The sequence below is a fragment of the Grammomys surdaster genome, unplaced genomic scaffold (genome assembly GCF_004785775.1).
Source record: "Grammomys surdaster isolate TR1022 unplaced genomic scaffold, NIH_TR_1.0 133, whole genome shotgun sequence".
NCBI lineage: Eukaryota > Metazoa > Chordata > Mammalia > Rodentia > Muridae > Grammomys > Grammomys surdaster.
In genome coordinates this window covers 14,156,221-14,179,859 of record NW_021604591.1, presented here as the reverse complement: position 1 = coordinate 14,179,859, position 23,639 = coordinate 14,156,221, and the positions used below count along the sequence as shown (strand labels likewise).

Sequence of the window (23,639 nt, the reverse complement as noted above, 5' to 3'; positions counted from 1 at the left end):
AATCCCAAGGACTAAAAATCAAATTGTACTAAGGCTGTGATCCTTCTGGAAGCTCTAGAAGAGAAGGCCTTTCTCTTGCCTTTTTTTCCAGCTTCTTGAAAATGTCTGCAACCTTTGGCTCACGAACACTTTTGTATTTTATTTATTTTTTTTAATTTTAGTGCTCTGCTGCATATACATCTACAGGCTAGAAGGAATCAGATCCCCTTAGATGGCTGTGAGTCACCATGTGTGGTTGTAAGTCCTCATGTGGTTTCTGGGAATTGAAACTCAGGACCTCTGGAAGAGCAGCAAGTGCTCTTAACCACTGAGCCATCTCACCAGGCCCTAGTTTTGTATTTTCAAAGACAGTGTCTCATTCCTCCCATCCTCCTTCAATATTATAATCATACTTGGCCTACCAAAATAATAAAAAATGGTTTTCTCATCTCAAAAATAGTTTATATTTAGTACTGTGAATTAAACTCATAACTCCTACATACTAAGAATGGCTGCAATAACTGAACTACAAAACTTCTGGGTTTTATTTGTTTGTTTTTGTTGGCATGGTCTCACTCTGTAGCCCTAGCCAGCCTGAAACAATCTATGTAGACTGGGCTGTCCTTGAACTTAGAGATCTTTTTGCTTCTGCCTCCTGAGTAGTAGGATCAACAGACTCTTACATCTACAATTTTTTTTTTTAACAAGGTACCATATCCAAAGAGATTAGAAGACAGTAGACATCTTGAGGGCCTGGTTATTCTGCTTACCACACATGATTAAAATAACAATGATAAATCCACTAATGTTAGACAAGACTAATAACTGTAAGAAATCTAAGGTCCAGCATAAAAAATACACAAAACAGTCCATTTATACATGGTGATTCATGCCTGTGATCCCAGTTTTGGAGAACTTGAGGCAGGACAACTTGCCTCTAGTTAAAGGCTTGTCTGGGCAAGAGTGAGACCTTATTTATTAAAACAAACAAAACAAGAAAATCATCAAAAACCTAAAAATCCCTGAGTTATACAATTTGCTTCTACATTCAATTTCTTGTGATATTAATAAATCAAGTAATCTCTGTACAATTATGTGATTATCAGAATAAAAAGGCAAATAATACTTTACATTACAACAATAATTTTCAGTTTATGAGCTCCTCTATATGAGTCCCAGGATTCCCCATGGGTTACCTCAATCACATTTTTAAAATACTCAAGTTATACTTGCTTCTCTGAGACATGGGCTGTGTAATTGGGTAGTGAGCCTGGAATATTGTTGTCATGTTAGCCTCCCATCTACAGTGGCCATTTGGAGTCCAAAACCCTCCATATATGGTAAAAGGTCATTGAGATATTCATAAAGGCTCTTTTAAAACTACTAATTAAGCCTGGCGGTGGTGGTAGCTGAATCATACACCTCTGATCTCAGCACTAGGGAGGCAGAGGGCAGAGACAGGCTGATCTCTGAGTTCCAGGCTAGCCTGGTCTACAGAGTGAGTTCCAGGGTAGCTAGAGAAATACAGAGAAATTGTGTCTCAAAAACAAACGAACAACAACAAAAACCCCTACTAATTATTGTGTGTGTGGGTGAACTGTTGTGTGTGAGGGTTATATGTGTACATGAGAGTAATTCTGGAATTCCATTCCCCTGACCCTGTTGATGCAGGGGCGTTTGATATTTCTGCTGCTGTGCTACATATTTGAGGCTATTTGGTCCAAGAACTTTAACTTTCAGACTCTTCTTGTCTGTTTCTCATCTCACTACAAGAATTCCGGGTTTGCAGGTGGATACCCCACATCTGGCTTCTCCCATGGTTCAGTCTTGCATGGCTAAGGCTCTTATTTGGAACCATCTGCCAGCACAGTTAAAGGTGGTTTGATTGGCAAGGGAGTCACTGTACCTTCTTTATTAAGGAAATTATGTGACACAAAATTTCCAAGCAATGGTAGTATAATCCTGGTAACATTCTGTTAAATTTGGTTCTTCATTGTTTGGTCCTGCCTCTGCCTCTTGAATGCTGGGATTATATGCTTGTACCACCACCCCCAAATCTAGTAACACTTTAAAACAAAAAACCCCTATGAGTTTTTGAGAGCAGGGATTAACTTATCTAGCATTACATTCTTTCATAAATAGATATTGTGGTTTTTGTGTGTGGTGTGTTTGGTGTGCATGTGAACATTATTATATTAAAATGTTGTGCAAGTGCATGTGTGTGTGTGTGGATGCATGTGTGGAGTTTAGTGGTCAGTTTTCAGGAGTTCGTTTTCTCTTTCCATTGTATGGGATCTTAGGATCAAACTAACTCAAGTTTAGTGACAAGTGCCTTTACTCACTGAGTCATCTTACTTTAAAATATGTATAGATATATATGTGTATATGTACTATTTTTTATATGTATGTATGTGCATACCACATTTGAGGATGCCCTCTGAGGCTAGAAGAGCATATCAGAGCCCCTGGAACTGTTCTTTCAAGTTGTTGGGGGGCACTGCATCAAGACTTTGAAAACTGAACTAAGGGAAGGCTGGAAAGATGAGTCCTCCAGAGGATCAGGACTATCTGTAACTCCAGTTCCAGGGGATCTGACACCCTCACATAGACATACATGCATACAAAACACCAATGCATATAAAATAAAAAAATAAATTCTATATATAAAAAAGAAAACTGAACTCAGGTCCCTTGCAAGAGTGATAGGTTCTGACCTAGTTCACTTGTCCTGGTTTGCTTGTTGTTCCTGTGATAAAACACTGACAAAAACCAATTTGGAAAGGATTTATTTGGCGTAATAAATCCATGTCATGACAGATCATTGAGGAAAGTCAGGGCAGGAACTCAAGACAGAAACTTGGAGACGCTAACTGAAGCAGAGACCACGCAGAGATGATGCTTACTGGCTTCCTTAGCTTCCTCTATTTTCTTCATTACTTTAACTTATATGCACAAGTGTGTGTCTATGTGTGGGTATGCGCATGTGAGTGCCAGTGCACACAGGTCAGAGGTACTGACTGGATACTACTAGAGCTGGAGTTACAGGCCATTTTGAGCAACCTGATGTGGGTGCTAGGAATTGAACTCTGGACTTCTGCAAGAGCAGTACATGCTCTTGACACGGAGAAATTCTCCATCTCCCCTCACTCCCCTTAGCTTTCTTTCTTATACAACCCAAGACCACCTGCTCAGGGTTGTCACCATCTGTCCTTGCCACATTAATCATTAGTAAAGAGAATGCCCCGAGAGACATGCCCACAGGGCAGTCTGATAGAAGCAATTATTCAAGTTGAGTTTTCCTCTTGCCAGGTGACTCTACTTTGTGTCATGTTGACAAAAACTAGCCATCACAGCTCTTACCCATTGAGCCGTCTCTACATCCTCTCCTTTTTGAGACAAAGTTTCTCAAATATTCTGAAGTTCAGAGATTGTAGATTGGATCTCCAGTGATCTGTCTTAATTTCCTAGCAAAAAGGTTACAGACAAGTGCCATCTCATCCATCTTTTTTTTTTAAGATTTAATTTTTTCAATGTGCATTTTGCCTGCACATCTGTCTGCCCCATTAGCATGCAGTGACCACAGAGGCCAGAAGAGAGCACTGGATCATCTGGGACTGGAGTTCCAGATGTTTGCAAGCCATGGTGTCAGGGGTGGTTGTGATGGTGTTGTACATAGGACACTCAACCTTGGTCACTGAAAGAGTAGCAATCGCTCTTAACCACTGATCGACCTCTCCAGACCCAAAAAGATGTTCTAAAAATTAAAAATTGTGCCTGCATGAGTATATATGCAACACATTTGTGCAGGTACCCCAGAATCTCCTGGGACTGGAGTTAAAAGAGATTATGAGCTGCCTGAGGTAGGTGCTGGGAACCAAACTTAGACGCCCTGAGTAACACGTGCTTCTAACTGGTAAACCATGTCTTCAGACCCAGCCTTTTAAACAACTAAAAAAACAAAAACAAAACAAAACCCAAGATTTCTAAAATTACATGCATGAGCGCGGGGGGGGGGGCGCGCGCGCGCGCGCGCGCGCGCACACACGCACACACACACACACACACACACACACACACACACGCAGATGCCAGTAAAGGACAGCTTTTCCATGGGTGATGTGGATTCACACTGAGGTCCTCAAGTCTGAGAGCAGGAACTTTACTGATTACGCCATCATTCCAATGATTAAGGACATAGTTAAATAAAAAATTAGATTTTTTTAAGATTTATTTTTTTAAATCATGTGTATGTGTCTGTACCTGGAGGGCTGAGGTGTTAAGTTTCTGTGGTAATTTATAAGCAGTTTTGAGCTGCCTGATATTGGGGCTGGGAACTGAATTTGGGTCCTCTACAAGAACAGTACATTGAACCATCTCTCCAGTCGCTAAGAATGAGATCTTAAAGCCAAGAAGACTGTCTGTAGTCCGAAGTGTAGAACAAAAGGAACAAAAGCAGCCCCGGACACTGGGAGAGAAGTTATCACCCTGGCAAGAACTAGAGCAGCAGTGAACAGGGCTGGAGCTGGACTGCTGAATTTACTAAGAAAATGGGAGGACTAGAGGCTGTTGATTGATGACATGACAAAGATCGACAAGTACATTACAGAAGGGCCCTGAAGAGCTTAAAATGTTTAGAACATCGATCAAATCGACTGTAAACATATTTTAGATACATCTCAAATCATCCTTGTTTTTTGTTTGAGATTTATGTAGCCCAATCCTGCATCAGCCTCTCAAGTGCTGTCATTTACAGTGTGGACAACAACACTGGACTCCATTTATTTTATAACTGAAAATAAAAGTGCAGCCGATCTGTATCGTAACAAATCACCTACTTATGACTTGTAAGTATTTTGCAAACAGATTTGTTGTTGTTTTCTGGTTTTCGAGATAGGGTCTCAGTTTATTCATCTGGCTGTCCTGGAACTCTGTAGACCAAGCTGGTCTTTAACTCAGAGATCTGCCTGTTTCTGCCTCTGTAGTGCTGGGATTAAAGGTGTGCGACAGTAAACCAGGCCCCCAACAGATTTTGAAAATTAACTTTTGGAACCAAGATGTCGAGGTCCAAGTATAAGCCTGCTCCCTTGGCCACTCTCCCCAGTACCCTCGACCCTGCCGAGTATGACGTGTCTCTGGAGACCCGAAAGGCGCAGGTCGAGGGCTTGAGCATAAGGGCCCAGCTTAAACGGGAGTATCTGCTTCAGTACAACGACCCCAAACGCCAATCAAGGATCCTGCCTTGAGTCGTTGGACCTATGCAAGACCAGCAAATATTTATCCTAATTTCAGACCCACTCCCAAGAACTCACTTTTAGGAGCCCTGGCGGTGTTTGGGCCCCTCATCTTCTGGTATTATGTTTTCAAAACGGACAGGTACAGAAAGGAAAGACTTATCCAGGAAGGAAAATTGGACAGAAAATTTAACATCTCCTACGAAGTTTGGCAAGGATTACTCTATTCTTGCATAAATAAATCTCCTGTTAATTAAAAAAAATAACTTTTATGTTACTATGGTAAGTTAACCACATAACCATATTGTAACTTACATAGAATATTACCGATAGCCAATTTTTAACACATTGCTAAACTCAGAACGCTTGGAAGAGTCTTCCAAACCATCCCAAAAACTGCGACAAAAATCATCTTTGTAAAATAAAAGTGATGGCCATACCACCTTGAACGTGCCCGATCTTGTCTGATCTCGTAAGCTAAGCAGAGTCAGGCCTGGTTAATACTTGGATGGGAGACTGCCTGGGAATACCGGGTGCTGTACGTTTAAAAAAAAAAAAAAACAAAATAAATAAAAAATAACGTAGGGCGGTGGTGGCGCACGCCTTTAATCCCAGCACTTGGGAGGCAGAGGCAGGCAGATTTCTGAGTTCGAGGCCAGCCTGGTCTACAGAGTGAGTTCCAGGACAGCCAGGACTACAGAGAAACCCTGTCTCGAAAAACCATAAAGTGATGAAAAAATAAAAGTGGCAGAAAAAGCGGTGTGATTTAAATAAAAACCTGAACTTGAAATTTGGGTTCCTATCCATCCTCTAATAATTAAAGACACCGGAAACACCTTCAGGATGCCTCCAGCACTCACTCACCTATTCTCCAGCAACTCTTTGAAAGAAACTTGTGGGCATATGTATGCCTCAGCTCCATAAAGAAGTGGACAACTAATGGGAATCGATTCTATTGCCATCATATGGGTCGCAAAGATTGAACTCAGGTCGTCAGCACTGGGAGAAGGCGTCCCTACCGGAGCCACCTCCACAACCCTTTAATTCTAAGAGTCTAATTCTAATTTAATTCACCAACGCTTTAATTCTAAGAGTCACAGTCGAACTTTACACACCACTCTACTGGCAGTTCACCTAGTAACCCCAGTCATCAGCGACAAACTAGCGCCCGAGGGCGACCCGGAAGGAGAACCTGCCCTTCCGCCTCCTACTCGCCAATCACCGCTTGTTCCCCTTTTCGCAGCCGGGGTGAGTCCCACCCTCAGGGAGCCTCCTCGGCTGGACCAGGAGAGGAGGCGGCGCGTGCGCAGTGGTGCCGGTGGCCCTTCCGGTGCGCCGGACGCAGACAGGCTGTACAGACGCGGGCACGCACACGAGCACGCACGCCCTCCTCTCGTGCGGCCGCGGTCGTTCCCGCGTACACCAGCAGCGCCGTCACTTCGGCAGAGATGCTGCGGGCCTGTCAGTTATCCGGCGTGACCGTCGCGGCCCAGGTGAGCGTGGGGTCTCTCCAAGGGGGCGCGTGGTCACGCTGACTGCGGACTGCCAACGGACAAAGTGAGAGGCATCCATGTTGTGCACTCCCTAGGCAAAGGCGCTCCCAGAGCCCTAGAGCGGGAAACTGAGGCAGCCCTCTAGGGCGGGCGCTGGACAGGAATGACTAGAGGGTTATTCCTGAAGAAGCGGGCTGGGGTGTGGAGCGCGGGGAGGCGGGTGTGCTGCTGAGGCGTGGCTTCAGGGACCTGATATCCAATCAGTACCTCGTTACCTCAGTCTCGGACCAATCCTGGCTGCCGGCGTTTGAGTCGCCGGTTGGGCACGTGATAGGTTTCCAATCGTGAAGGTCGAGGCGGGAGAACTACAATTCCCAGCAGGGATTGCTTCTCAGGGCTTGTTGCATCTTTAATAAGCAGGTTTCTGGACTGGTAGAGAGCCTAGGGGTCAAAGTTGCAGTTAATCTGGGGTGGGTTCCTTTTGTTTTCGTAGTCGAGAGCACCTTTGAGCTATTCTTGCTCTACAGTAAAAGGTGAAAGGTTTTTTCATTTCTCGAGCTTAAACTTCTGGTTGTGAAGAAGGACAGAAGTCATGACCTTGTGCTCATTTCTAAGATTAGTTTGGGGATCAGTGTCTCTAAGCACTGGAACTATGTCTGACATTCAGGTATCTTAGGCACCCTGTTTTGCCTCTGTTTAATTTTTCATAACTATCAGTATAACTTTCTACAGTTGAAAATAAAAACCCCTTTTCCATTACTCAAAATTTTTAGAAAATTAATACTTTGATGAAGGTTATGAGAAACATGCTGCAACTTGAGCAATACTTGGATAAAATCCCTAGACAGGATCGTCCTGAGATGATCCAAGTTAAGCAGTTTTTGTTCTTTTCCTTTACTTTTTGTCCTTTAGCCTCTTGCACGGGAAGTGAGCCCCGTATTAGTTTTCTATTGGTATTTATTCAACAGCACACACTAAGAAGCCTGTAACAACCCTCATTGGTTATCTTGCAGTTTTTGTAGCAGTCTGGGCATAAGTGTTACGGAGTCTCGGCTCAGACTTTGACTTTGTCGAGAAGTACTAGCTGTACTTTGATTCTCATTTGTAAATAGTACTTTTTACTTCCTCCAAACTCATAATTAGCTAAATTCAGCCCCTTCAGGTGTTGTACTAAATTCCTTTTTCTCCCCTGTGTCTTGCAGGTGGTTGCTGTCAGCTTTTAGAACCTGCTAATAATTTCTTGCCACAAGGCACTTAAAGGCCATTCATAACACCAAACACGGAACATAACACATTTGGTTTTACCATGTGTTTCTGTCTTTGACTTCAACATCTCGTCTATCATTGATTTTTTTATTATTAGACTAGCCCTACTTGAGTAACTTCTCTAATTCAGATTTCTCTTTAGGGAGCTCATTTAGAGACTAAAACATGAATGGTATTCTAGCTCTCAACAAACATTTTCAAGGTCCCCGAAATCACTGTCAAAAAATACATAGGTTTATTGTCATTACCTCTTCATTCTACAGCATTTGATACTGCTGCTTATTCTGTGTGTGTGTATATGATGGGGCGGGGTGAGGGAGGGAGAGAGAACACCCACATGCACACCTATGGAGGCCAGAAGTGGGTACTGTATCCCTCAGTGCTAAGGTTAATCAGTGGTTGTAGACTCCCTGACACTGATACTGTAAGGACTGGGGAGGCTTATTATTTATGAATAAATGCCTAGGCCTTAAGCAAGGCTTGTTCCCTGTCTAGTTAGTATCTCATTTATCTCGTTTATACTATTCTGTGTCTGCCACTTGGCTGGTTACCTCTCCTCAGTTTCATACCCAGTCCAGGTGGTGAATCTTCTGTGGCTATGTTCCTGAGATAAGTTCTCGTATTTGTGTTCTCACATTCTCTCCTTCCCTCCCTCTCCCTTTTTCCCCTTTTTCCCTTTTCCCCCTTTTCCCTCCCTCCCCCTTCTCTTTCTTCCTCTCTCCCCTTCTCTTCCCCCTCTCAGTTTTGCATTTGTGTTTCTGCATTCAAAAAAATTTGTTGTTTTTTATCAACTTTACCAAATGATTCCACGTTTGGCAAATTTCATCTGCTTTCATGTCTTTTTGCCTTTTTATCTTTCTCTTCAAGTAAGTTCTTTACTGGCTAATGACTTTTAAAAGCAAACATGTAACATCATGCTCTTCATTGACATTCCCTCATGTTCAGAGTAAAGTCTAGGTTCTTTCCACACTTACCAGGCCCTTTACACATCTTGTCTTCTATTCTGCCTCCCTCACTGTCTTTTACCTCCAGCATGACTATCACTGGTGGTCTTTTTTTTTTTTTTTAAGATTTATTTATTTATTTAATGTATGAGTACAATTGTAGCTGTCTTCAGACACACTAGAAGAGGGCATCAGATCCCATTACAGATAGTTGTGAGCTACCATGTGGTTGCTGGAGGTTGAACTCAGGACCTCTAGAAGAACAGTCAGTGCTCTTAACCACTGAGCCGTCTCTCCAGCCCTTTGTTTTATTTTTGTTTTCTCTGACTTCTTCACAGGTCTTTGCTCATCCCTTTATGCAGGGTCTTTCTTAATCCCCCTTTCTTTCAGAGTGGCCTTTTCTTTTCTATAGTGGACTCGGGACCACTCTTCTTTATATACATCACTCTCACTTTACACATATATGTTTGTGCATCTTAGCACTACCTGATGTGTATTTCTTTTTTCTTTTCTTTGTTTTGTTTTGTTTTGTTTTTTCAAGACAGGGTTTCTCTGTATAGCCCTGGCTGTCCTGGAACTCACTCTGTAGACCAGGCTGGCCTCGAACTCAGAATTCCACCTGCCTCTGCCTCCTAAGTGCTGGGATTAAAGGCATGCACCACTACCGCCTGGCTGTGTATTTCTTATATGTTTCCTGTATTTAAAGTGTAGGTTCCAAGTTAAGTGTGGTGTTGCGTACCTGCAATCCCACCACTCCACAGGCAGAGGGCTTGAGCCATGTCTCTCTATAATTTCAGTTTGGGTCAGGCAGGGCTATGAATTGCCTGCTTCTGTCCCACAAAAGTTCTGAAACTCCATAGCTAGCCTATGTTTGTGTTGTTTGCTGCTATATTTCCAGTAGTGACAGTTCCTGGCTCCTAATAGATGCTCAGTAAATGTAACATGCTTGACTGATCTATGATTTTTTTTTCTTGCTCTCAACAGGTACCCTGACTTTCTTTTAAACCCACTCTTAGGCTAGGGTTCTCTAGAGAAACAAAACTGATAGTGCGTGCGTGTATCTGCACCCGTGTGTGTGTGTGTGTGTGTGTTTTTGTGTGTGTTTGTGTGTGTGCGAGTACATGTTGGCAGACCAGAGACTAAGAAAGCCAGGTGTAGTAGCAACCTGCAGGCTAGCAATATGGAAACTTAGGAGTGCAGTTGACACAGTTCCAATCTAAAGGTACTATGCTAGAGAAGTCCTTTTTATTCTAGTTAGGCCTTCAGCTGTTTGGCTGAAGTTCACTTATGTTACAGAGGGCAGTCTACTTAAAAAGATCACCATTTTAATGTTAATCTTACTCAACTACATGCCACCTGCTCAACTATATCTCCCCTATATAATACTTGGAATAGTCATTTGCACACATTATACTCATTTGATACGCAAAATATTGAGAATTGGTCTTATAAGCTTTCTTTGCTTATACCTTAAAAGAAGAGGGGAAGGAGCTGCAGAGATACTTAGGTGTAGAGTACTGGCTGCCTTTTCTTCCAGAGAACATGGATTCTGTTCCCAGCACTCATGTGGCAGACAACTATAACTCTAGTTCCCAATAATCTGATTCCCTCTCTGGCCCTTCATGTGCTGCATACACATGGTGCACAGAAGACACGTTGACAAAACACTCACACATATAAATAAAAACAAAGAAAAAATTAAAATGTCCTATTTCTATTTGTAAGTATAATACTTCAACAGAGTTTTTTTCAGTTACTTTAAATAAAATTTTTAAAAATGTTTATTCATGCAGTCTATTTTGATTATATTTTTTCCCTCAGCACTTTTCCACCCAACTTCATGTTCTCTCTTTCTCTCTCCCAGGAAAACAACAACAACAAAAGATGAACTTAAAAAAGAACAAAACAAAAAAACATAATAAGGGAAAGAAGTTAAAAATAACAAAACAAAAAGCCCCAACTCCCCTACAAATATAGAATCCATTTTGTATTGGCTAATTACTCCTGGGCATGGGCTGCCCTGGAATGTAGTTGATATATCCAATTGGAGAAAACAAAATTATCCTTTCCCAGGAAGTATCACAAATAGCTTCTTGGTTAGGGTTGAGACTTTGTGTCTCCTTTTCTATGCTGGGATTTTGTCTAGTTTAAACCTGTGCAGGTCCTGTGGGTGTTATCACAGTCTCTGTGTGTTCATAAAACTACACGTCTTGTGTTGCAGTAAATACTGTTTGGGGGGCTTTCTATCCTAGCTTACTTAGCTCATTTAGTTCCCAAGTAAAAGACACAAAACCTTTATAATAAGCCTGAAAAACACTAGACCGGGCAGATATCAACTTTATGTGCTGTTTTGTCTATTTCCCTGTCAATAACCCCATGATATAACTTGCCATGTTCCACCTGGGCTACTCCTATTCCAACTGGCAGGCCTTCATGGCCATGTTCTCAAGATGGCGTCTACTGAGACTTCACTAGTCTTGAGGCAGTTAGACCTTGGGATACAGAATTTAGCATTACAATACATCGCAACAGACCAAATGTCAAACAATCTTATGTCTTGAAGAGGCTGTTTCCTTGGAGTTATCTACCACTTCTGGCTTTTAAAGTCTTTCTGCTTCTTCTGCAAAGAACTCTGAGGTTTGAAGGGAGGGGTTTGATACAGATGTCCTATTTAGGGCAGAGTGATCCAAGGTCTCTCACTTAATGCACATTGTCCAGTTGTGGATCTCTTTGTTAGTTACTGTTTATGGCAAGAAGAATCTTCTCTGATAAGGGTTGAGTGATGCTCTGGTTTATGGGTCATTGGGTCATTGCCACTGGGAGTCATTTTATTGCTATGCTTCTTTAGCAGAATAATAGTAGGTTTGCCCCTAGAATCATGACCTATCTCAGGTTCTTGGCCACTTTAGCAGTATTGTGCATGGGTTCTGGCTTCTGAAAACAATGCTTATACATGGTGCACAGATATACATGCAGGTAAAACTCCATACACATAAAATAAAAATAAGTCATTAAGGGAAAGGAGAAAGACTACTGTTCTTGGTAGTGAACCAAGCCAGCATGTTTAAGACCAAGACTGAGTTTATCTGTTAATGAAGTAGATTAACTACACATGCTGTGAAGTAGTTCAGTGGCTCTGTGCAGCCCACTTCTTGCTTCTGCCCATACTCTATCCTGTTTATTATTCTTCCTTTTCCTATCTCCATACCTAAAGGTCTCCTCTAAAATGTTGGGCCTGGTCATACAGTAGAAAGACAAAAAGAATAAAGAAATGGTAAAGAAAAACACATGGGAGAGATCAAGAGACCTAAAACACGTCACTAAAAAAGAAAAAAAAATTAAAAAGATACATGTAAAATATTCAAGGATGTTGAGGCCAGGGGCTTCCAGATCATTTTTGTAAACACACTTACATAATGTAGTGCACCTGAGTGAGAAGATGTAAAAGGTATTCCACATGTGTGAAGGGAAAACTTTAAAAGGATCAGATTTTGGTTTTGGTTATACTGTGTGCATTAAGTGAGAGCTCTTGGATCACTCTGCCCTAAATAGGACATCTGTGAAACCCCTCCCCTCAAGTCTCAGGAGTTCTTTGCAGAAGAAGCGGAAAGATTCTAAAAGCCATAAGTGGTGGATATCTCCAAGGAAACAAAGGTACATACGATTTCCATAACCAAAAAGCACTTTTTGTCTTAGATTATTTTTCCCAATGTGCTTTACTTTTGTTGGATGATACTTTTTAGTTTTAGTAAAGAATTCTTCTTTTTGTTTAAAGGGAGGATCTCACCTGGTAGCTCTGGTTAGGCTGATATTTGCTTTGAAGTATAGGCTGGCCTCAAACTTCTGGTAGTCTTCCTGCTAGGATTATAGAAATATGCCTGACAATATAATCACCATCCCCTCCCCCTTTTCTACCTCCTCATTTTTTTAAAAATTAGACTTGTTTATTTTATTTATGTGTGTTTTTTTAGACTTGTTTATTTTATGTGTGTTTTTCCTGCATATATGTATGTGTGCCAGGTGTGTGCTTGGTTCCTGTCATCTAGACTGGTCTTTGTGGCTGAGAGTGAGCTTGAATTCCCAATTCTCCTGCCTCTACCTTCTGTGTGCTGGGATTACAGTTGCGTGCCACCACTCCTGGCTCTTGCAAGATATTTTAACTGTAGGAGAAGTTAAATTGTTGCATATAAATTCGTATTTTAAATGCAAAAATGGTTAATATTGTTAATTTCACTGGCCAGCAAAATTTATTGTGGAATCTAGAACCCTAGCATAGGATTCACGGGTGATTTCTAAAGTGCTTGTTTGTTGTCAGGCTATTCCACTACATGATGGTTTTTAATATATTTGCTTTAGTTTGGTAAAGCTGAGGAGTTGATGTATGGAAGAACGTTACATGAGAATTACATATTTTTTTTGTCTTTTGTTTGTGGAAGTCATGTTTCTGAAGGTTAGAAGTGTCAGTGCTAACCTTATGACATTTATTACCTCCTCATTATGTGTCAAGACAAATCACTGTCCTTTCTATATCATAGGTCATTAATAAAGTGGAATCCTAAAATTAAGAAGTAGTCAATATTTTGTGTGCCAAAATAGGTTTGGGTTATATAATATTAAAGACACTGCTTAAGAGAGCAAACTGGAGGCAGACCTTATATTTGTCAATGACTTAGGTAGATATGTCACCAAATGCATAAGCAACAAAAAGTACTTTTGAAGCTGGGCATGATGGTGCATATCTATAGGTAGAGGCAGGAAGATCAAGAGTTCAAGATTGGGCTGTGGAGATAACTCAGCTGGTAAAGTGCTTGCACACCAGCATTAGGACCTGGGTTCAGGTACCAAGCATAAAGAACACACATAAAGAGCTGGGCATAGTAGTATGTACCTGTAATCTTATTGCAAGGGAAGAGGAGACAGAGGGATGAACATGTGTACATTCACATGGACATCCCAGACAACAACAATGTGCAGGTTGACACAAACCTAGACACATCTGTGAATTGGGAATCTCAATTGAGTAATTGCTTCTCAATTGTCCTGCAATACATTTTCTTAATGATTGATGTGAGAGGGTTCAGGCCATTGTGAGCAGACCCACCACTGGGCAGGTGGTCCTGGGTGATAGAGGAATTCAAGTTGAGAACATCATGGGGAACAAGCCAGTAAGCACCATTCCTCCATGGTTTCTGCCTCTGCTACTGTTTGAGTTCTTGTCCTGACTGCCCACAATGGTTGACTATGATCGTGCTAGGGACAGGAAAGCCAAATAAAACCTTTCCTTTCTAAATTGTTTTTGGTTATGGTGTTTTATCACAGCAATAGAAAGCAAATGAAAGCAACCAATTTTGTCTGGGTCATCCTAGGCTACTTAGGCAGTTTGAGACCAGCCTGGGTTACATGAGATCCTGTCTCAAAAACAAACAAAGCAAAACAAAAAATGAGAGGGAAAGCAACTTTGATTTCATCAAATTAAAAAATTTGCATCAAAAGTGTGGTGGTTTAAATGAGAATGCCCCTTGCCACCGTGGACATATATTTGAATATTTAGTCCCCAATTGGTGGGACTGTTTGGGAAGGATGAATTGGCGTAGCCTTCTTGGAGGAGGTGTGTCACTAGGAATAGGCTTTGAGGTTTCAGAAGCTCAAGCTGTTCACAGTTAGCTTTCTCTGCCTAGTGTTTGTTGATCAAGATGTAAGATCTCAGCTATTACACCACGCCTTCCTGGATGCTGCCATGCTCCCTATGATGAAGGTCATGGATGTACCCTCTGAAACTGTTAGCCCCAAATAACTTTCTTCTGTAAGTTGTCTAGGTCATGGTATGTCATTATAGCAATAGAAACATTACTAAGATAAAAGGATACTCAAGAAGGAAAAAATGAGGGACTATTTTAACTATATAATAAGATTCTGGTATGCAGAAAATGCAAAGAACTCTTATAATGTAACAAGATAACTCAAAAACTTTGTAGAAGCCTGGTGATGGTGGCACACACCTTTAATCCCAGCACTCTGGTGGCACTGCAAGCAGATCTCTGAGTTGGAGGTCTGGTCCACACAGTGAGTTTCAGAACATCCAAGGCTACATAGAAAGAAAAACCCTGTCTTGGAAAACAAACAAACACTGTATAAGACTTGAGTAGCCATTTATGCAAAGCCAGTATATGAAACACATGGAGAATTGCTCAGCATCGTTGATCCCAGGAGTTTCAAGTCAAAGCTAAATGAGGTACTCAGTTACCCACGCTTGTGATTTTTCAGTATAATAATGAAATGTTGGTGGGAACATAAATTGGCTGGTCAGAACATAAATTGGGTGGAAGTATAAACGTGCTTTGGAAAACAATTTGGAAATCTTGGAACAGAAGACAGTATATTGTATGATTTCCTTTCCAGGGATTATGCAGAATAGACATTTATGAAACAAAAGGCTTCCTGATGTTAGAGAAGAGGAGAAAGTGGCAGGAGGGATGTGTGATGCTTTATAGAGTCTAGGTTTCCTTTTAGATTGATGAAAGCCTTCTGTGAGTACTAGAACTTGGTAGTGGTGATGGTAATTATTGACCCTTGTTAATAGACTGTATACCATTAAGTGGTTCAGATGATGAATACTTAGTGCACTTTACCAGACACAGAAATCAAACCTCCTAGTAGATATTTGCAGATGGTCAGAGAGGCAGACTTAGACAAACACTTACAACTTAGGAAGTCAAGCACAGGACAGTATGAGGTGTTTTTTTTTTTGTTTTTTGTTTTTTTTTTTAAACAAGGCAATTGCAACTGGTTTAAACCTTTCAAATGTGCTTAGATCCTTGAATTTGAAACAATACTGTTTTGGAGCAGGTAAAAGCACCTGCTGCTAAGCTTGATGGCCTAAGTTGAGTCCAGGGAACAACGTGGGAGTAGAGAAGCAACTCTAGTTAGTTGTTCTCTGACCTCCATATATTTGTTGTGGCTTGTGCACATGCTTATACATACAGATATATAAGTATAATGAAAATGTATTTTGGTTGGGCTGGAGAGATGTCTGAGTGGTTGCTCTTGTGAGAACTTGGGCTCAATTCCTAGCACCCACAAGGTGGCTCGCAGCTATCCATAACTCTAGTTCCAAGAGATCTGATGTCTTCTGCTCTGTATGGGCACTAAGCATGCACATGGCATACATACATACATACATGCTGATAAAAATACATGTAAACCAAATTGAATAAATTCTAATAATAATTTTAAAAATTGAAAAGCATTTTTTAAAAATACATTCTGCTTAACTACAGCTATGTAACAAGTTCTTCTGTGTCTGAGAAATAGCAGCATTGTTCATTGCTTCTGTTCTAAGTCTTTCCTGGGATCATCTGGGCAGTTGTTGGGCATTGACCCTTAAGACAGTGTCTAGGACTAGTCAGTTCCCAGTATCCCTTACTCTCATGCTTGGCTGTTAATGCCGGCTCAGCAGCGACTGCTGCCTTGGAATTCCTGCTTCTGGCATCTCTCTGTGTTCTGGGATTTCCTCACAGCCTAGCAGCAGGTTCTGAGAACAGAGTCAGGCCAAAGCCAAGTCCGTTTGTGCTGTAGTTTGAGAAGGCACAGAGCATCACTTTCACTGCCCTCTGTTAGTGAATTATTAACCAAGCTTGCCCTTGCACCTTCCCTTACCCCATCCCCTATTCACTAAACCTGGCAGCCACTCTTTACTATTCCTATGAATTTGTCTATTCTGGATAATTCCCATAAAGGAAATCATACAATATCAGGGAAGGACACACAACTCATGTTTCATAGGTAGCAGTATGTTTCTGGAAGAGCATTTGGCATGTCTCTGTTGTTACAGTCAGTACTGCAAGATGCACTCAGCTGTATTTTTCTTTTTTTTTTTAATATTTATTTATTTATTTTATTGATGAGTACATTGTAGCTGTCTTCAGACACACCAGAAGAGGGCATCCAATCTCATTACGGATGGTTGTGAGCCACCATGTGGTTGCTGGGATTTTAACTCAGGACCTCTGGAAGAGCAGTCTGTGTTCTTAACCGCTGAGCCATCTCTCCAGCCCCCAGCTGTATTTTTCTTTCTCTCTTTTTTTTTTTTTTGTGAAGGTGGAGACTAGAACAACTAATTCCCCCCCCACCCCGCCACACACACATACAGTCAATATTGTATAATGCACTCAGCCCTATTTTTTGTGGGGGTAGAGGCTAGAGCAACTGATATTCCCTTCCCATTGCAGCCCTCTCTAAGACACTACAAAAATTTTATTCCACTAGGATCAGGATCTTATCATTTTAAGTAGATCTTAAAATGGATAAGATATCTTTGCTATAACCTTAAGGTTCTTAACCTCCTCCAGTTTTGCTCTGGAAACCAGAGTACTAAAGTCATCTGCTTCCTGTTCTATATCAGCATCTACTGGGGTGACAGGCACTGGTTAATTTCTGTGGATAGTTTCTTTCAAAAAAGCAAACAGCTAGAGGAACACAGCAGGCACAGTCAGTTCCAGAAGAGATGCAGAATATAGCTGGATATGATGGGTGATTCCTTGATTACAGTTCATTTCTGCTGCTTGAGAATTTCTGCTGTCCCCTTTGGAGTCTTGTTTTTACATTTTCTGATGTTCCTTTCCTAGAAAATGTGGACTATTTGCACCTAAGCCCTAGTTACGGCTGGCTCCTTTTCTCTTGGAGCATCCATCACCTTTTTCACATTTTCTTTTGTTGTTTAAATTCAGTCTGGGTTATTGGTTTTTTGTTTGTTTGTTTTGTTTTTTTAAACTTGTATTGCTAGTTAGGTGTTTGTGTTGCTGTGACCAGATATCTAAGGAAAACAACTTAAGGGAGGAAAGATTTATTTGGTTTACTGTTTCAGAGAGCTCAGTCTATACATAGCCTGTGGTTCTTAGGTCCATGGTGAAATGAAGCATCTTAGGAATGGGTACAGTCATGTGATAGGAGATTCTTACCTCATGGTGCACTAGAAGCAGAGAAAGGATTCCGTGATAGGACTTTGACAAGACACAGCCCAGGGTCATGCTCTCAGTGACCTATTTCCTCCAGTTAAGGAAGCTTATGGAAAATCCCAGTGACATTCAAGAAATAAGTAACATATATGAACTTAAGATTGCCAATGAAAGTTAAAAATTGCTTGTGTGTGATCCTAGCACTTGGGAGTTGGAGGCAGAAAGATCAAGGGTGCAATGCTCATCCCGGCTGTGTGAGACCCTGACTCACAAAACAATGGCAACAAAACCAACTCGGGCCAGCCAGATGGTCTTGGACAAGAAGCTTGTGATGCAAGCCTGGTGAGCTTTGATCCTCAGGTCTCACATAGTATAAGTAGAGAAATGGCTTCCACAAGTTATCCTCTGACCTCTACATATGGAATGGAGTGTGTGTGGATGTGTGCGTGTGTTCTTGAGTGCACACATGTATATCTATCTGAGTGTGTGCACATATAGACAATAAATAAATGTAATTTAAACATGAAGAAAATTTTAAAAAATTCAACAGCACAAAAATGTTTAAGAATAGTTTTTTTTCATTAATGTTTTTGAGGTTTCTGGGTTTGTTTCGCTTTTGTTTTTTGAGACAAGGTCTTACTGCAGGTCCCAGGCTGGCCTGGAACTTGTAGCAGTCCTCCTGCTTCAGCCTTTTTTTTTTTTTTTTTTTTTTTTGGTTTTTCGAGACAGGGTTTCTCTGTGTAGCCTTGGCTGTCCTGGTACTTACTCTGTAGACCAGGCTGGCCTTGAACTCAGAAATTCACCTGCCTCTGCCTCCCAAGTACTGGGATTAAAGGCGTGCACCACCACCGCCCGGCTTGAATACACTTTTAATAAAAGTATTTTTATCTGTATTGTCAATTCAAAAACTTCTGAGATTTATTTAAATGTTTTGCATTTTGAGGTGGTCTGGCTTTGTATTTTAGACTGGCCTGTAGTTTGTGATCTTTCCTAGCCTGCAGAGTGCCAGGGTTTCAAGTATGAGCCATCGTACTTCCAGATTCCTTTAATGTATTAATGTGATGTCTTCTCCTCCTTTAGAGTTGTCTGTGTGGGAAGTTTGTCCTCCGTCCACTACGACCATGCCGTAGATACTCCACTTCAAGCAGTTCTGGGTATGTGGCTTGTCTCCTTGGAACCAGGCTCTTTACTGTGTACTAATAATAGAGGTGTTCGTGTGCATGTGCGTGTGTGTACTTTGAATATTATACTGTGAATTTACTTTGAATAGTTATGCATGGCTGCATAAACTAACTTTTATTAAGAAAACAGTATTCTAGCTGGGCGGTGGTGGTGCACGCCTTTAATCTCAGCACTTGAGAGGCAGAGGCAGGTGAATTTCTGAGTTCGAGGCCAGCCTGGTCTACAGTGTGAGTTCCAGGACAGCCAGGACTACACAGAGAAACCCTGTCTCGAAAAACCAAAAAAAAAAAAAAGAAAACAGTATTCTGATAACATCCATGGTCATCAGAGGAAGGCTGAGTGTAGTACAGTAAGATTTTTCATTTTATGTTTTAATTGTTTTTTGGGGGGACAGGGTCTCTCAATACAACCTCAGTTGTCCTGGAGCTCAATGTGTAGATCAGTCTGGCCTCAAACTCAAAAGAGATCTGCCTACTTCTACCTCCTGAGTGCTGGGCATCATCAATAATATGTTTTTGAACAAAACCACATTCACATAACCTTTATTGTAAAATATTGTTAAAATTGGCCTATTTCATTATTATTGCACTCTTACTGTGTTCAGTTTATAAATTAATCATTATTATAGATACATATCTATAGAGAAAAATACAGCATTTGCTTCTATCTGTAGCTTCTGGGGAACTTGAGCAAATCCTCTCCACTTTCCAGTAAGTGGGAGCTACTATATTATACAGCCGCTTTGCTCTAAGATCTGAGGCATCCCTTCTGTTATATTATTTTGGGTGAAGCTTTAGTAATGATGCCTCTTTCAGTTCTTTGGTAACTGAGTGGCACAGAGCAGAGTCCTCTCTTCAAGTGCTTCTGTTCTATGGGCTTCACTTAGGTCCCTACTATAATGTTGCAAGTTTAAAAAGTGCTTGTTACTTCTATTGATATCTTACTGTCTTCCTTTTCCAATTGGGACATGCTGACCAGGCCCTGACCTACATCTCCAGCTCAGGAATTTTCAAATTTAAATTTAATTTAATTCGAAGTCCTGCTTTGTAGCCCATGCTGACTTCAGTCTCAGAGCAGTTTTCTTGCCTCAGCCTTTAAAGTGTTAGAATTAGCTTTCTTTTTTGTAAAGGATTTACTTTATTTTTCTCACAGAAAAGCTTTTAGAGGAGCTTTGAAAGTCAGTGATTTGTGGGACTTCAGAGGAAATCTCAAAATTGCAAATATCAAGTGTTTTGGTTTTGTTTTGTTTTTTGAGACAGGGTTTCTCTGTGTCGCCCTGGCTGTCCTGGAACTCACTCTGTAGACCAGGCTAGCCTCTCTTGAACTCAGAGATCTGCCTACCTCTGCCTCCCAAGTGCTGGGATTAAAGGTGTGCGCCACCACCGCCCAGCCGGAAATATCAAGTTTTAAGTGTCAAATGAGAGACTGCTTCATTCTTTCTGTTGTAATTGTCCTTTAAAATTTTTGTTATCTGTATGTAAATATAGTTATTTCATATTGCACACATGTTATAAAAGATCGAGAAAAAGTGATTTGCAGCTGTGGTGTTACTCTTAGTTGCTGTGGTTTGAGACCATAGTAGAGAAATGGAAGTGGGAATGCCTATAAGACTTAGTTGGAAAGCAGAAGAGAACATAATAAAGTTGCTATTTTCCCTATTTCCTTTTTCTAGGTTGACTGCTGGTAAAATTGCTGGAGCTGGCCTTTTGTTCGTTGGTGGAGGGATTGGTGGCACTATCCTATATGCCAAATGGGATTCCCATTTCCGGGAAAGTGTAGAGAAAACCATACCTTACTCAGACAAACTCTTTGGTATGGTTCTTGGCTCTGCACCTAGTACTGTTCCATTGCCAAAGAAACCGGTAAGAATTTTAAACAGTATTTCAATTTATGTTATAGAATGCTTTTACTCAACTACTTATTTTTAAAGCAGTTTTATGTAGCCCAGACTGGGCTTGAACTCCTGATTCTCTGGCTTCACCTCCTATGTTTGGGGATTACAGGAATGTACCATTATACCAGAGTATGAAATACTTTTAAAAAGCAAGCTTTTTTCATCTGGATAGTATTATTTGTGTATAACTCACTGCAACTTGTCACATGTATGTTTGTTAGTTCTCTTCAACTTGAACGAACAGTAATCTTTTTAAGTAGAATTTTAGCCTGTGGGAGTTCCATAAATGCTCTTAATTACCACATAAAAAAATAGCCATACTGCACAAGGGTCAATAAAAGAGGCGTGTTGGATGGAGGTAACTGGTTGGCCTGTGGCCTGAGGCACAGTGTGGGTTTATGCCTGACTTAGTGAACTAAGAATATAATGTAGAGTGGTCAGGATTGAACCTATTGCTGTAGCTAGTTATAGCTCCCTTAGACAGAAAATAAAGTCATGGAATTTAGCTATCTGCCATTTGGCTGACAGGAATGTCTGCCAGTGTTCTTGGAGCATTGTGCACATTCACTGTGTACACACATCACTAGCTTAAACTTTTAACAAATAATTTATTAGTTTAATTTATTTATTATTACTCTGTGTGTGTGTGTGTGAGAGAGAGAGAGAGAGGCAGACATCCAGAGAGACAGAGAGAGAGAGAGAGAGAGAGAGAGAGAGAGAGAGAGAGAGAGAGAGGCAGACAGACAGACAGACAGACAGACAGACAGACAGACATCAATGTGGAGGTGAGTATAAATTTTCCAGAATGTGGTGTTGTTCTGCTATGGGATCCAGGGATCAAGCCCAGGTTGCAGGCTTATACAACAATTGCTTTTTACCACTTGGCAGCCTTAGCTTAAAACTTTTAAGCTCATCTTTAAAAGAAAGGCATTACATCTACTGGAATTAGAATTATAGGTGGTTATAAGTCACTATGTGGGTGCTGGAAATTGAACTCAGGTCCTCTGGAAAAGCCTCTAGTGCTCTTAATCATTGAGCCATCTCTCCAGACCCCCTTTTAAAAATACTTTATTTTATGTATATTGGTGTTTTGGCCTGTATGTATGTTTGTGTACTACGTGCATGCTCATTGCCTGTGGGGACCAGCAGAGAGTATCAGATTTTTGGGAATTGGAGTTATGAGCCACCATTGTGAGTGCTGGGATTCAAACCCTGGTCCTCTAGAAGAGCAACCAGTGTTCTTAGTTGCTAACCCATCTCTTTATCCCGCAATCTTAAATATTTCTTAATTCAAACACAGCAACTTGTTTACAGACATAGGAGACATACAAAAGAACGTGGGCTTTTTGGCCTTTTCCTCTAGCTATTTCTTCATGCTTTGAGGCTGGATGTTCTTGATCAGGTAGTTCCTTCTCATAAGCTGTATCTAACGTCCAGAATCTACCGATTCTATCAATTCTATTGGTTTAAAATTGAAAGTGTTACCTGGTTCTTTCATTATAACCAACTGTTCCTGGTTGGTCTTCCGTTTCATTATTTCTTAGACCTTTAAAAAGTCTGCATTGGTTAAAGGAGACAGTTACACTACAAACTGTAATCACAGAATCATGTGGCTTCATCTAAAATCCTTGGTCAGTTTTAAGCCATACGATCTAGGGGAGATAGCTGGAAGCACCAATAGGAGCACGGTTCCTGGCTGAGAAGCTGAGAGTAGTGTTCATTTCTAGTTAGAGCTAGTCACAGTCACAGTCACAGTCACAGTGTCAGTTTTTGTGAATGAATTCTTTGTCTCTGATCGGCTTTTGTCTGTACTCACTACACCTCAGTTGCTTTGCAGGCTGTTTCCACTTGAATAGCATAGTGTTCCTATATTGAACCATCTCAAAACCTACATGCTTTGTGATTTGCTTCCCTTCCCACCCCCACTGGTGCTAGAGATTGGGGCCCTGCCACTGAGCTCTCGGCTCCCTATAGTAGTGGCTACCAGGCTGCTGGGTTAGAGTTGCTAGATTCTTCATTATTGCTTTTGTTAGCTCTCTGTTTTGCTTTATCTACCTTGGCCTTTATCATTTCGTATACCAATTGTCTTCTGAACTAAGGCCATTGTTTTTCCCATGCACCTGGCCTTTCCCACCTTCAGTTTTCACCCCCAGATTTCTCCTGAAAGAACAGACATTATTATCTTCAGGTCAATGTAGAGTCTTCTGATGTAAATTAAGTAAAGCATTTCTGTGCTTTCATGGCACTGTTTTCCTGGAACTTTTAAATATTTTGAAAGTTTTAATGATTTATTTATTCTTATTTTATATACATTGGTGTTTTGCCTCTTTGTCTGTGAACTGTCACCTGGAACTGTGGTTACAAGCAGCTGTGAGTTGCTTTGTGGGTGCTAGAAATTGAACCCGGGTCCTCTGGAAGAGTGGCAAGTGATCTTAACTGCTGAGTCTTCTCTCTAGCCCCACATTTTTATTTCTTAAACAAATGTAAAATGAGATGGTGGCACACATCTTTAATCCCCAGCATTTCATAGGCAGGTATATCTCTGAATTTGAGGCCAGTTTGGTCTACAGATTGAGTTCCAGCCAGGGCTACAAAGAGAAACCCTATCTTGAGAAACCAAAAAAAGAGAAGAGAAGAGAAGAGAAGAGAAGAGAAGAGAAGAGAAGAGAAGAGAAGAGAAGAGAAGAGAAGAGAAG

General features: G+C 41.0%; 1 protein-coding gene and 2 pseudogenes across 10 annotated transcripts in view; all 3 read left to right on the top strand.

The window, feature by feature from the left end:
- The first annotated feature begins 5,033 nt into the window (after nucleotides 1–5,033).
- LOC114617002 lies at nucleotides 5,034–5,467 on the top strand (annotated as a pseudogene).
- Nucleotides 5,468–5,636: 169 nt separating this feature from the next.
- Nucleotides 5,637–5,755, top strand: LOC114617006 (annotated as a pseudogene).
- Nucleotides 5,756–6,513: 758 nt separating this feature from the next.
- Immt (inner membrane mitochondrial protein) overlaps nucleotides 6,514–23,639 on the top strand; it is a 42,963-nt gene continuing 25,837 nt past the window's right edge. For 9 of the 10 annotated variants that reach the window (XM_028762342.1, XM_028762335.1, XM_028762340.1 and 6 more), the window contains exons 1-3: nucleotides 6,514–6,703; nucleotides 18,948–19,021; nucleotides 20,722–20,911. In XM_028762342.1, the coding sequence (XP_028618175.1) occupies nucleotides 6,659–6,703; nucleotides 18,948–19,021; nucleotides 20,722–20,911 (309 nt within the window). In that variant the 5' untranslated portion in view covers nucleotides 6,514–6,658. The remainder of the gene's footprint in view (nucleotides 6,704–18,947; nucleotides 19,022–20,721; nucleotides 20,912–23,639) is intronic. The other variant, XM_028762333.1, reaches the window with a different exon arrangement.